A 14,187-nucleotide genomic window follows, 5' to 3' on the forward strand; every position below is an offset into this window, starting at 1 on the left:
GCAGGGATACAATTTTGTTTTTGTTGTCCTTCGACAGCTCTTTGGTTTTCACCATAGTGGAGTTGGGAATGTGACTGAGGTGTCTTTTATACTGATAATAAGTTCAAACAGGTGCCATTACTACAGGTAATGAGTAGAGGACGGAAGAGCCTCTTAAAGAAGAAGTTACAGGTCTGTGAGACCCAGAAATCTTGCTTGTTTGTAGGTGACCAAATTTTTATTGATTGATTGATTGATTGATTGATTGATTGATTGATTAGATTAGATTTGATTTGATTTGATTTGTATGCCGCTCCTCTCCAAAGACTCTGAAAATACCTATTTCCCACCATAATTTGCAAATAAATTTAAGTGGGGGAACTTGCACAATTGGTGGCTGACTAAATACTTTTTTCTCTCACTGAATATGCACTTTTTATCCTTGGTCTATTTCCTTATATCGTTCTATCAAGAATAATTGTTCATACTACCTATTAAAGTAATTTTTTCACCCTTGTGCAACACATTGTTTACATTATTGTCTTCACTTTGTTTCAGTCTGCTTCCACACATCATTTCTTAGAACGCCCTATGCACTTAATCTGTCAACTAATACTTCATACAGGATTTATAGTTTTTCTTCTTTCTTTTTGTTTTTGCTTTTTACCTTCTGTATAACTTTTCCAAAGATCCACTCTTGGTACTACCAAAAGATAGTTTGCTCCAGACTGAGAATCTCTGATCATTCTTATAGCTTACCCTAAGTCTGTCAGTGTTTCATAAACAATAAAATCAGCCATGTTTTTAGAATTGTATTCATTTTTCTCCGTGTATATTTTGTGAATAGATTTATCCTTAATCAAAATAAGATCCTGTCCTAAATTTTTTTGAATCCTGAAGTAAGCGCTTGGCCTTATTGCCATGCAATCAAAAGCCCGATTGGGCTATTATCAGAGGATGTCTTATTTTGGGAAAAACAGGGTATATGAACTGGAACATCAGACCAACAAACTGAAGAAAACCATTCTGTATTAAGGAACTAATGTATGGAACTAGGAACAAATACTTATTATTGGTAACAACATAGAAACATATACATTTATTTCTTGTTTCTTTTTCAGAAGAGGCGTTCTAGCAGGCAAGTTAAAAGAAAACGTTATACAGAAGACTTGGAATTCAAGATTTCTGATGAAGAAGTTGATGCTGCAGATGCTGCTGGAAGAAACTCCCCTTCAAATAACTCTCAAGCAGAACAACAGGTCTGTTCATATTTTTGCTCTTCAAATGAGGAAAAAACTAAAAATTTTGTACAATATTGTAGTGTTTCTTCCCCTCCAAGGGATTTCCATCTCAGTTTGGCTCAACATGCCAAAATAAATTAGTTATTTAGATTCTTAAAGGCTGTGTTCATTCACATTTTCTTTACATGCCAACAATATGTAATTTTACACAATTTAATGAAATTAATGGTCTGTGTTGAAAAGCTTAAAATGAGGCTCCAAAGAGACAGAATTTATCTCTCTGAATTCATTGGTCTGGCTTCTATGACTTAATAAACCACTCAAGCTTGTCTCCTGCTGTCAGGTACTAAAAGAACCCCTTTATGAAATTACTGTCTTTTAGTAAGCAGTGGGATATGTTTGATTTTTTTTTATGTAGTGTAAATGATGGATAAAATGAATTGAATAAAATGAATAGTGATGATATGATATTACATCATTAAAAAAACTTCATATAATTAACTTAGGAAGCCATTGGCGAAAATAGGCATACTGAAATAATTATTGGTCAGTAATTATTTTTAAAAGCCTTCTTAAATCTTTTCCAGTGCTATGTCAAATATTTGCAACAATTCTGCATTTGGAACACTCCACTTGCTGCCAGTTGCCTGCTATACAGAACTTAAGGGACTGGCTTAATGATGATTTGCAGGACTACACCACTCATAGTACTTCTGCCCTATTACTCGAAACAGCAAGAGAAGCTCTTTTTAAGATGGCCATATTAATCGAAAATCAACTATTTGAATATTCAGGAAAAATGAACGAGATGCATTGAGTGAGCATGTTTAGGAAAACAATAAACACTGAGCCTTTAATTGATATGTAATTAACAGTCTGATTTATTGTTTCATTTTAGTTGCATTAACTTTGTTATGCTTTGTTTTTGTATTTTTAATAATGTAAGATTCTTGAATAAAACAAAAAGGCAGTATAAAGTAAATAAAAATAAAGTTTCTTGATGAATTTAAGCATTAAAAATGTATATAATGATCCTTTACAGAGGTAACATTTTTAATTATATATTTATTTAGCAGAACTTATAGCAGAATGAGAAGATGTCTTCTTTAAATTATAAATGATTTAAGAATGTGTTTCTTCCATTTGAAAAAGCAACTTTTGTAATTGAGCAAGTGACCTAGCTCCTTAATCACTTCTAGAGATAAATGAGCTTCCCTTAGATTATTTCTAGGAAATAAGCAGCCATTTAAGGATTTAAAATTTAACTTGTAAGTCCTGCCTTTTAGTTCATCAATCTCTAGCTCCTGATATTTTTCCCTGTTCTCTCTTCTCTGCCCTTATTTCTCAATACTTCTTCCTTGTTGCTAATATGTGAAACACTAATAGAGGTATATGTATAGTGATTTTGGAATATGTAATGGTATGTGAGAATGACCTGGAGGGATGAAGGAAAGAGATGCTTTCTAGAGAAGTATCAGACAAGAAAGGGTGGAACTCCCAGTGACTTAATGATCAGAGAAAGAAACTTGGACAAGACTTGCACTATTTGATCAGACAGTTAAAAGAGACAGATTTTACTTTCAGACTTGAAATGTAGTCTTACAATAAACTAGAATTAGTTTCTTTCTAGCTTACGTAGGAGGGCTGACAGGATGCTGAAAAAGAAAACTTGTCCTAGTAATATTCCCCCCCCCCTTCTCTGTGTGCCTGTGTGTGTATCGTATTTTTCGGAGTATAAGATGCACCTTAGTTTTGGGGGAAGAAAACAAGGGGGGAAAATTCTGCCTCTGTCTCCGGGAAATTTGCCTTCTGGCAAACAGTAGATGGTATACACTATTTGCTGTGTATTTCTGTGCACCTTTGGAAATAGCAAAAAATTGGAGAAATGTACATTATGGTAGTATATTAATGCCAGAAAGTTTTCTTAAATGTAGTCATACTAACTCCTCCCAATTATTTAAATAGATCTACTCCAAACACGACTAAGTCAAGGTTTAACTCAGCTGCCTTATCTTAATACTAAAGTGGACACTGTTACATTTTAGATTATACTTTTACTGGTCTTTAAAATTGATATGGCTTTCTGGAAGTATTCTCTACTATTTAAAAGAAGATGCAATACCACTGGGCCTCTTCAGAGCAAGCATTTATATTAAAAAGCTTTTTTAATTTTGTTGTCTAATAAAGCAGTCTTTTAAAAAATGTCTAATAATTTGAACATTCTACAAACTTTTATAGTTATTGACTTACCCCCTTGCATCCAGTTCATCAGAAAGTAAAAATCTATGCGTCTCTCTCCCAGCAATTTGCTGCCTTGGAGCTAGTTTCATTTTCATTTTAGCACATGGCCCAGCCTCAAATTGGCTGAGGGTCAGGAAGCTGATATGAATTGTTTGGCTTAACAAGCAAGCATGAGTGGGGCTACATTCGATGTATAAGACACACCCAAGTTTTCAGCCTCTTTTGCGAGGTAAAAAGGTGCATCTTATATTCTGAAAAATATGGTGTGTGTACATGTGCGTGTGTGTATTCCTCTGTGTGTAGATATAGCAACATTTGATAACAAAGGGATAAAAGAACAGAAAATGGTAAGTTTTCTTCCAGAGTGGCTGCTGCACAATTGCAAGAAAATGATTGAGAATAGGAAATTATTTCTTTAAAACCTGAAAAGGTTTACAATATTCATCTTATATTGAAATTGAACACAGTGACATTTCTATGGAGGGTCTGAATCATCCAGGTCATGGTGTCCCAAAACTGCTTTTCCAAAAGGCAACTGTATTTCCTTGATTTTTTTTTCTTGAAAACATTTCTCTTCTCATCCATGAAACTTCTTCAGTTCTGACAAAATGGTGGGGAAAGATGATGAACCTTTAAAAATAATTTTTATATCTGGAATTTGAAAAGTTCAATATTATATTTGATATAATTTTCCCCAAAGTGACAGCATTATTCAAGTTCAAGTTAGACATTTCCAAAGGGCAATAATAGAGACACATGACCAATCCTGACTATATATATATGGCTATTCCTTTCTGTACTTTTATTCAATAATTACGCAATGCTCTCTACATGGGGCTTCCTTTGAAAAGTGTTCAGAAACTTCAGATTGTGCAGAATGCGGCCGCGAGAGCTATCGTGGGGCTTCCAAGATCTGCCCACATTTCGCCAACGCTCCGCGGCCTGCACTGGTTGCGAATCAGTTTCCAGTCACAATTCAAAGTGTTGGTAATGACCTGTAAAGCCCTACATGGCATCGGACCAGAATACCTCTGGGACCGCCTTCTGCGGCATGAATCCCAGCAGCCAATCAGGTCCCACAGAGTTGGCCTTCTCCTGGTCCCGTCGACTAAACAATGCCATTTGGCGGGACCCAGGGAAAGAGCCTTCTCTGTGGCAGCCCCGTCCCTCTGGAATCAACTCCCCCCGGAGATTCAAATTGCCCCTACTCTTCCCACCTTCCGCAAGATGATGAAGACCTATCTATGTCACCGGGCATGGGGGGAATAACTATCTTGTCCCCCCAGCACCACCTTTTTTCTGACTGTAATATATGAGAATGGTATGATTGTGTAGTAATGATCGTTTTTTTAATATTTATGGGTTTTAAATTGCTTTTAACTTATATTGGATTTGTACTTTGTATATTGTATTGCTCTTGTTGTGAGCCGCCCCAAGTCTTCGGAGAGGGGCGGCATACAAATCTAATAAAACTTAAAACTTAAACTATAAAATATTTCATTTTAAGGAATCTTCTGATGCTGAAGGTCCTGTAGTAGAAAAAATTTTGAGTACCCGCATAATCAAGAAACAGGTAATGTTTATTATCTAAATCTTCATTTTTATAATAGTTTGTTTCACTGTAAATTCTTTCACAACTGTCAATCAAAACTTACTAATTACTGGTGTGTATGTTTTTTGAATTTCTTAAAAATAGATTTCTAAATTTCAGCATTACCTATTCAGAGATTCATTTAAAGTAAAAGGGTAATAAGTAAAGAAATTGTAAATAGAGCAGAAATGAATTATATGATCTATGCTATTTTTGATAATTCTTCATAAAGCTATTAACAATAGATTGAAAATTATTTTTACACATTCTGGATATGAAATTAGGATTATGCTTTCATAACAAAATTAATATAGGGATTTTGTTGTAAGCCAGATTATTCGTTCATTAAGAGAGTATATCATCTGTCTGTCTATACATTTATTTATCTGCTTTAGCTCATATAGAATAAGCTATGTTTGCTTTGCTAGATCCAATGCATTGAACTCATATCCTTACAGTTTTGTTCCTTGGATTCTATAGAATATTTTGTATCTTCATAAGGATGAGACTGCCTATCACTAAATACTCTTTCAGCCTCTAATATAAGTAATTCTATTAGAAAAAAACATTAATAATATTGTCATGATACCAGGGCCAAATCAAAATGTATATAATCTAAAGCATCTATTGCCCACAGTTTGCTACCTTGGCTAAATTCTTTTGCCCTGCCAGTAGTTTATTAACAATATTTATTAAAGAGTGATTAATATTCAGGAAACATTTTTGTGAATAGTGACCTTCAGAATCCTCCGTTATCAGTGAAAAGAAAAACCTCTCTTCTGGTTCATGGGGGAGCTATTAGAAACAATGAAATTCTCCACAGTAATGTAATGGGAGTTCAAGTGATTCTAAATTGGAAACAGTCCAGTTGCTGAATTTATTTTCACCCATCCCTTTCATCATAATAGGTGATAATCTTGCTCGGAAGAATTATTTTTGTTTGAGACAGCTGCCAAAGAGATCTGACAGCCATATCCAACCCATAACAATTACCCAAAAAACCCTGAGTAACATATTTTTACAGATAGTGCTTGATTTGTGACCATTATTGTCATAAATCATGCTAATCATTAAGTGGGTCACTATGTGACATATGCCTGATTTTATGGCCTTTCTCACAATGGTTGTTAAGCAAATGCTACTGTTGTAAAGTGAATACCATAGTCATTAAGCAACTCCGTTATATGATTTTTTTTATTTCTGAAAACAAGATTCTGGCAAAAAAAATGCTTAACGTAACAATGTGCAGCATAAAGCTGTTAAGATTTTTGCAGAATAAAAATAAAGGTTAAAATTGCTGTGTAGAAAGCAACAGACTTGGAAAGATGGTATTATGTTCCATCCTTCAATTAAAAATTCTGTTCATTAGATTTAGTTAAATCAGTTTAACTAAAATAATTAATATTCCAAAAAAAGAAAAATATGTTTTCTTAGTTATACTAAAGCTGTGAGGTGGATGGGCCATCTTTAAGGGCAACCTGTGTCAGAAAAATTAGAAAGGAACAGTATTTGTTTAGTAGATGAGTATTTAGTAGTTCATCTCTTCATGCATAATCACTATAATAATTCACAATACTAAAAGAGGAATTTAATTTATGCACTAGCTGAATTTAAACTAATAAGATTTTTACAGTTAAACTAGATTTTGCATATGTTACAACTTAAGACAACTTTATATATTTTCCTCGTTCCTGTTAACAGTTGTTAAACAAATAGCTGCAGTTGCTAAGTGAATCATGTGTTTGGTAAACATCTATCTATCTATCTATCTATCTATCTATCTATCTATCTATCTATCTATCTATCTATATTTCTATGCCGCCCAACCCCCTAGGGTCTGAGGGCGGTTCATAACAAAAATAAACATGAATCAATATAAAAACATTTCAATTTAAAATAATTACAGCTGTCCATACATTCATGGGTCGACCTCGTTAGTAATTCCCCCGAGGGCCCAGGCCTGTCGGAAAAGCCAGGTCTTTATGGCTTTCTGGAAGGCCAATAAGGTGGGGATAGTGTGGATCTCAGGAGGTAGCTGATTCCAGACAGTTGGGGCAACCACAGAGAAGGCTCTTCACCACGGACCCACCAGCTGACACTGCTCAGCTGATGGGACCAGAAGAAGGCCGGCCCTGTGGGATCTAACTGGTCGCTGGGAGTTACGTGGTAGAAGGCGGTCTCAAAGTTACTCTGGCCCTAAGCCATGTAAGCCTTAAAGGTAATTACCAACACCTTGAATTGTGCCACTGCAGCTCATGAAGAATTGGTGTAGTGTGGGTTTATCTGGGAGCATCCCCCACAGCTCTCACAGCTCCATTCTGGACCAACTTCAAGGGTAACCTTGAAGTAGAGTGCATTGCAATAATCCAGCCATGAGGTGATAAGGGCATGAGTGACTGTGAGAAGAGCCTCTCGATCCAAGTAGGGTCGCAATTGGTACACTAGTCAAATCTGCGCAAAGATCCCCCTAGTTATAGCTGTCAGGTGTTGATCTAATCTTAGCTGTGAGTCTAGAAGGAGACCCAATGGCGAACCCGTTCTGAGTGGGTTAATGTCTCTCCCGCAAGAACCAGGGAAGGACAATCAACATAGTTCTTCAGAGGCAGTATCCACAGCCACTCGGTCTTGTCAGAGTTAAGATTGAACCTGTTAATTCCCATCCAGACCCTCACCTCATCCAGGCACTGGCACATCCCATCCACTGCTTCACTGAACTAACATGGGATGGAGATATATAGCATTTTGCTGAAATCTCACCCAGTGGTTTCATGTAGATGTTAAATAATAGGGGAGAGAGGACCGAGCCCTGACGCACTGCACAAATGAGGGATCCAGGATCGACCTCTACCCTCCCACCAACACTGACTGCAATCAACCAGATATAGGAGAACCACCGTAATACCGTGCCTCCCAATCCCAGCTCCCTTAGTCGGTGCAGAAGGATATCACAGTCAATGGTATTGAAAGCAGCTGAGAGGTCAAGTAGCACCAAGATAGAGGAATAACGCCCATCTCACCAGAGATCATCCATCAGAGAGACCAAAACAGTTTCCGTGCTGTAGCCAGGCCTGAAACCCAATTGAAAAGAGTCTAGATAATCCGTTTCCTTCAACAACTGTAGGAGCTGTAGCACCACTACTTTCTCTACAACCTTTCCTACAAAGGGAAGGTGGGAGACTGGACAAAAGTTCTTAAGTTCTGCTGGATCCAAGGAAGGCTTCTTGAGGAGGGGCCTCACAACCGCCACCTTTAACGGTTGTGGGACAAACCCCTCCCTCAAGGAAGCATTGACCAAAACTTGGAGCCAGCCTTGTGACACCTCCCTGCTGGATGAAACCAGCCAGGAGGGGAACGGGTCCAACAAACAGTTGGAGGAATTCATTGGTCTCATAGACTTGTCCACTTCCCCAGGAGTCACAGGCTCAAACTCATCTTAGTAGGACTAAGATCTGCCCCTGTCATCTCTGCCTGCATTGCCCAATCAGGGTCCTGGTCTATCTGAATCTGAGCGACTTTATCTGACAAAAACTGCTCCCTCCACCTGAAGGAAGAAGCGAGTTACCTTAAAAAGGGTGGCTGGGCACCAGTCAGCAGATACAATAAGTGCGGAAAAATGTGAACATTTTGCCGCCTGTATTGCCACTAAATAAGACCTAATAAGGCTCTTAGTACTGTTCGGTCAGATTCGGAATTACTGGACCTCCAGCATCGCTCTTGATGTGTCTTTTCGTCTTTCATCTCTCGGAGCTCCTTAGTAAACCAGGGAGTTTTCCTGGATCCACTTGCAAAGGTTGTAAAGGCACAATTTGATCCAGTGCCCCACATGCCGCCCTATTCCAGGCAACTACTAGGGACTTAGATGGACTGTCTGTGGACAAGGGATTCGGGTATCTTTCCAAGCTCCTTCTTGAACCCCTCCAGGTCCATTAGCCGTCTGGGGCGGAACCACTTAATCGGTTCCACCTCCCTGCAATGGAGAAGCGGTGCCTTAAAGTCTAACCTCAGCAGGAAATGATCTGGCCATGATAAAGGAAAAATCTCAGACCATCTCTCTACTCCCCCGAGAGAAATCCTACGTCAAGCGTGTGACACCCCACTTATGAGTTGGATCCTGAACTACTTGGGTCAGGTCCATAGTTGTCATGAAAGCCATGAATTCCTGAGCTGCATCAGAGGATTTGCCAAGCGATGGCAAGTTAAAGTCCCCCAGCACCATGAGCCTGGGGAACCCCATCGCCAGTCTGGCTACCGCCTCTAGCAATGCAGGCAGGGCCATTGTGACGCAGCTGGGAGGCAGGTACGTCAGCAATAGACCCAACTGAACCCCTGAGTCCAACATCAGGAAGAGAGACTCACACCCAACAATCTCTGGGGCAGGGATCCTGCGAGGAAGAAGACTCTTGCATGATATAATTACCCCTCCTTCACCCCTTCCCTAGGATCGCGGCTGATGCCATATTTGAAATCCGTCTGGGCACATCTCTGACAGGGGGACACCCCTCTCCTGGCCCAGCCGGGTCTCAGTTATACATGACAGGTTGACTCCCTCCTCCATGATTAAATCACGAATGAGGGGAGCTTTGTTGACAATAGATTTGGCATTAAACAGCAGTAGCTTGAGCCCAGGGTCCTGACATCCCAAGTCACCAGGTGTACAAGCTGAGCCAGAGGGGATGGAACACATTATCACTTTGAAACAGTAAATCCTAGTTCCCCGTGAGCGGCCTACCCCTCGGTTCCCACTATATCTACCTCTCCCATGACCGTAATACTATGATGACCGTAATACTATGGTGCTCCCATTCCCCAGAGATCTCCTCCCCAACCTCATTGGCCCTCTTTTTCTCCAACAAGTCACATATTTCACTCATACCATGTCATGGGTTGTAACTGGGCCCCCACCCGATTCTGTTTGCACATTCAGCAGGGGGGCTCCATCTCTTGTTCCTGGCTCTCTCATTCAGTTTCCTGCATTGATTTTGCTTGTCAGAAGCTGGCTGGGAAAGTCGAAAATGGCAATCATGTTACCTGGAACCACAACTGTCACAAATACATGCTGGTTACCATAATGGTTGTAAGTCTGAGAGTTTCTGTTCATCTGGGTTGTGTATACACATTTTAAACACAATTGTAATTTAAAGCTGTATTTCAAAGTCTAAAATAAGATTTTGTGATTGCGTGATATGCTATCCTACTTAACAGGATTGTGTTAAAATTAAGCAATGAAAGTAGCATTTGGGCTTTTCTTTACCTAGTTGATGTGTAAGGACTTTTTGCCAAGTTTTGTGTAATTGTACTATCAAGTAAATCTATATAAAAATGCATTAAAACAACAATAACACATTTCAAGTCCAGCTTAATATGAATACTTATTCGGCAGTACTAATGCTATGGAACCATAAACCATATTAAAACACTACTTGAACAAGTCACAAAACCACAATATAAAGTTGTCAAGAGCAAGCCAAAAATAATACATAAGGCATTCAGGAGTGCAGTTGCTAATTGGCTGCTGCCTGAGAAAATGGTATACTTGGCTTCTCTTTAGCACTGTGGGTTTGGCAGAAAGCCATTTTGGGGTCAAGTTGTTGTGAATGAAGCTGTGTGTGGTTAGGGAGGAGTTACAATGATTCATGTGTTGGAAATTGTAATGAGTAGAATTTTCAAGTCTTAAGTAAATTCAAGGACGTTTTTGCATTTCTCTCTGCACTTTTCCTTTAAAAATATATAAGAAACTTTTAAATCCTATTTTTATTGTTACTGTAAAATTTCAAACATATGCTGTTTTTGAGTAGAATAGAATAGATTCTAATTCTAATATATTCTATTCTTCTATTCTATTCTACTCTCTTGTTATTGTAAAATTTCAAACACATGCTGTTTTTGAGTAGCATTTTCTATTAACTAAGATTAAAGTGATATTTACTACAGTTTGTAATCAGAACCACTGATCTTTCTTTTTATAGATGGAGAATGGAGAAGAAACACAATCAGAAGAATTTTATGTAAAATACAAAAACTTGTAAGCAAGCCCTGTCTTCAGCATTCTTTTAAACAGTTTCACAATATGTAAAACATAAGTTTTACATATTACATATCTAAAGATTACATCCAAATCAATTATAGATAATGTTCTGATATGAGTATCAATACAAAATATTAAATGTTTGGAAGGAGAATATGTGTCCTTATGGAATATTTCTGTATCTACAACGTCTTAGTTTATACACTATTTAATGATGAGTGGAGCTGGAAGTTTCTAACCATGAGATTAGTTACTAGATGACAACAGAACTCCAGACTAAAAATATATAATAACTACAATATTGTTTAGTTGCTACTGCAGACTATCACTGTAATGTAAATTTCAGCTATTGTTGAAGTGAAAATGACATTATAGAAATTGACATTTAAATTTACTGAGTTTAATAGTTCAACTGTAAGGCTAGAAGGCAGATTTTAAGGTTACTTCCTGTCCTATAGAGGTAACCTATCTTTGCAGTCTTATCTTCAGCTTTCTAGAGGAAAGCAAATTCATCTTAAGAGTTAAGAATAACAGGTTATAATTAAGAGTGCTACACAATCAACTACAGGGAGAATAAACCAGCAGATGGGTGGGGAGGATGGGCATCAAGGGAAAAGTCCAATCACCTTTAAAGTAAGTAAAAGGTGAGAAGCAGGACCACTTTCAAGCTTGCCTTCAAAGAAGCAGACTAAAGGCCACCAAACGTTTTCCATACTTTAATGAAGTATACACTGGATTGTGCCAACTTGGAAGTCTATCAAGCCCTAGTGTTTTCCCTGTTTTAGTTGTTGTATAACTATTTCTGAGTTGCCCACAACCAACTCTAGGAATTCCAAATGTGCTCTTCAATTCCAAACGTTGTGGTAGAAAATATTTAATTGTGCAATATCTGATTTAAATCAAGCTGACTTGGAACATTTTTATTCTGTTAAAATGTTTATGTCAGACTAATTTATGTAGATGGTTACTGTTATGAATTAGGTTTATTGACCAAGTAACAGCCATGAATTAGTCACAAAGCTAATAGCTCAATTCAACACTGTTAACCTAAAGCAAGCAAGTCGCATTCTGCCATACTCTCATGCAAATCAGGGATTTTTTTTAATGAATTGAGTTATTTATCCACTTGTGTTTTACAATTTTTTTCTTAATATTTAGAGAGATGATATTAGTAAAAGAGGATTCACAGTGTCCTATCTTCCATATTTAATCAAATGTCCATTGCAATTATTTGCTAAATGATACCATAAAACTATACACTTTATGTATTAGTTTTAAGACAATTATGCAAACTGACAACAGTCAGTTTGCATAAATACAGGTAATAAGCTTAGTATTATGATTATTTTTCTCCATTCTTTTAGCTCTTACCTCCATTGCCAATGGGCATCTGTGGAAATACTGGACAAAGACAGGAGAATTCAACAGAAGATTAAAAGATTTAAAGCAAAGCAGGCTCAAAATAAGTTCCTTTCAGAGGTATATTTTTATTATTTCAATTGGATTAAATCATGTAGTGAGGCTGAAATTCATTGATAACTCCATCAAGTGAAGCTCAGTTATTCAATGTACCCGCAATTTTTTTTGAAAACTATTTGGAATGTAAGCAGATGTACAATGTGATAGCTGATCATATTGAAACAGGAATCTGGATCTCATAGGTCTGTAAATACTTATATGCTTTGAAGATATTGCACCTAATATATTGTAAAGCTGTGCTCCCATAGGCTCCTTTTTAATAATACTTTATATAAGCTGGATAAATATTTTTATTAAATATTTTGAAAGCAGATTTTTAGGCACTCAGTCTACTGAAGTGGATTGATGTTTAAATTCTCTTGATTTTTTAATGATCTTAACTCTTGTGTTTATTGATTTATTTTAGAATTGTATTTTATTATGCTGGCTTCTTACATTGTTACAAGATTTAGACTTTATTGTATTATTATTGTTTTAAAACGATTGATTCTAATTTTATAGATACGTACAAATAAGTAATTTCCCCTTTCTCCACAATGATGTCACATATTCCAGATAATTTCTTAATTTCAGTCTAATCTGTTTCAAGCAAACTAGAACCAGCTGAGGCTTCAAGTTACAAAAAAGCTAGTGATTTGAGCAATATGTGTCATATATCTTTATGTCCAATCAAGTAGCAAAGGAATTTGAGCAAAAACATGTTAGTCCTGAATCTTTATTTCATGTAATATTTAATTAAAACCTTGTTGTTTTTCTAAGCAAACTGAGTAAATAATAGTTTGTCTGTCACTTAGTAGGAAGCCTGAACTGCCCACAAAGTTACACCTGATAATTATGTTTCAGTATTGAAACCTCATTTAATAGTTGGTAGATGGTGAGTTTTATGGCTGCCATATCTAGGTGAAATAATGGGAAGATCTAATTTCACTGGTGTGTAGGTTAACACTGGATATCCCCTCACTTTACAGTGTTACACTGAAACAGAAGAAGAAGAAACAAAACAGCACACTCTGATCCAAAAGATACAGGAGGTTCCCCTCTAGGAAATATGGAATTATATAAATGCCCAAGAATTAATGCATTTTTGTTTATTGTTCTGTCTCAAAATCTATATAAGAGATAGAATAAGATAATTGTGCTGTTCTTTAATAAATACAGTTTGTAGGTCTAAAAATCCTGTCTCTTCTTTACATCTTTAAACCAAACAGGGTAGGGAGCTTAGAAAATAGTTAGCAACAACTGGATATCCACTACAGGCAATGCTTGAAAACAAAGTAGCTAAAGATTTCATAAGCAATGTTGATTTATTTGGGTGCTGTTCTCAGTAGGCTATGGAATTGGTGTCTGGAAGTTGACAAATTGAAGTTTAATCTAGGCAAACCAGTTCTAGTCAGCATAAAGTCACATGCAACACATGCCACATTCACAAACCATTGCTGGTTCAGAATACTACATGCAGTGCTTTCTGGAGATTATTTTTTCACTAAATTGTACCAATTTTCTTTAATTTTTCTTCAGTTTTTGTGTCCAAGATGCCAATTATTTCCTATTAAACCTTTGATTTGAGATTGCTGTTCGATAAACTGTGTCCTATATCATCCCATAAATTACAAGTAGAATCCTATGTTGTC

General features: G+C 36.9%; 1 protein-coding gene across 1 annotated transcript in view; it reads left to right on the forward strand.

Annotated features, from left to right (window-relative positions):
- CHD7 (chromodomain helicase DNA binding protein 7) overlaps positions 1-14,187 on the forward strand; it is a 184,683-nt gene that overhangs the window by 116,855 nt on the left and 53,641 nt on the right. Inside the window, exons 7-10 of the mRNA XM_070747811.1 lie at positions 1,101-1,238; positions 4,969-5,034; positions 11,019-11,074; positions 12,442-12,556. Of these exons, the coding sequence (XP_070603912.1) occupies positions 1,101-1,238; positions 4,969-5,034; positions 11,019-11,074; positions 12,442-12,556 (375 nt within the window). The remainder of the gene's footprint in view (positions 1-1,100; positions 1,239-4,968; positions 5,035-11,018; positions 11,075-12,441; positions 12,557-14,187) is intronic.

This window comes from Erythrolamprus reginae, chromosome 3, assembly GCF_031021105.1.
Source record: "Erythrolamprus reginae isolate rEryReg1 chromosome 3, rEryReg1.hap1, whole genome shotgun sequence".
NCBI classification, from domain to species: domain Eukaryota; kingdom Metazoa; phylum Chordata; class Lepidosauria; order Squamata; family Dipsadidae; genus Erythrolamprus; species Erythrolamprus reginae.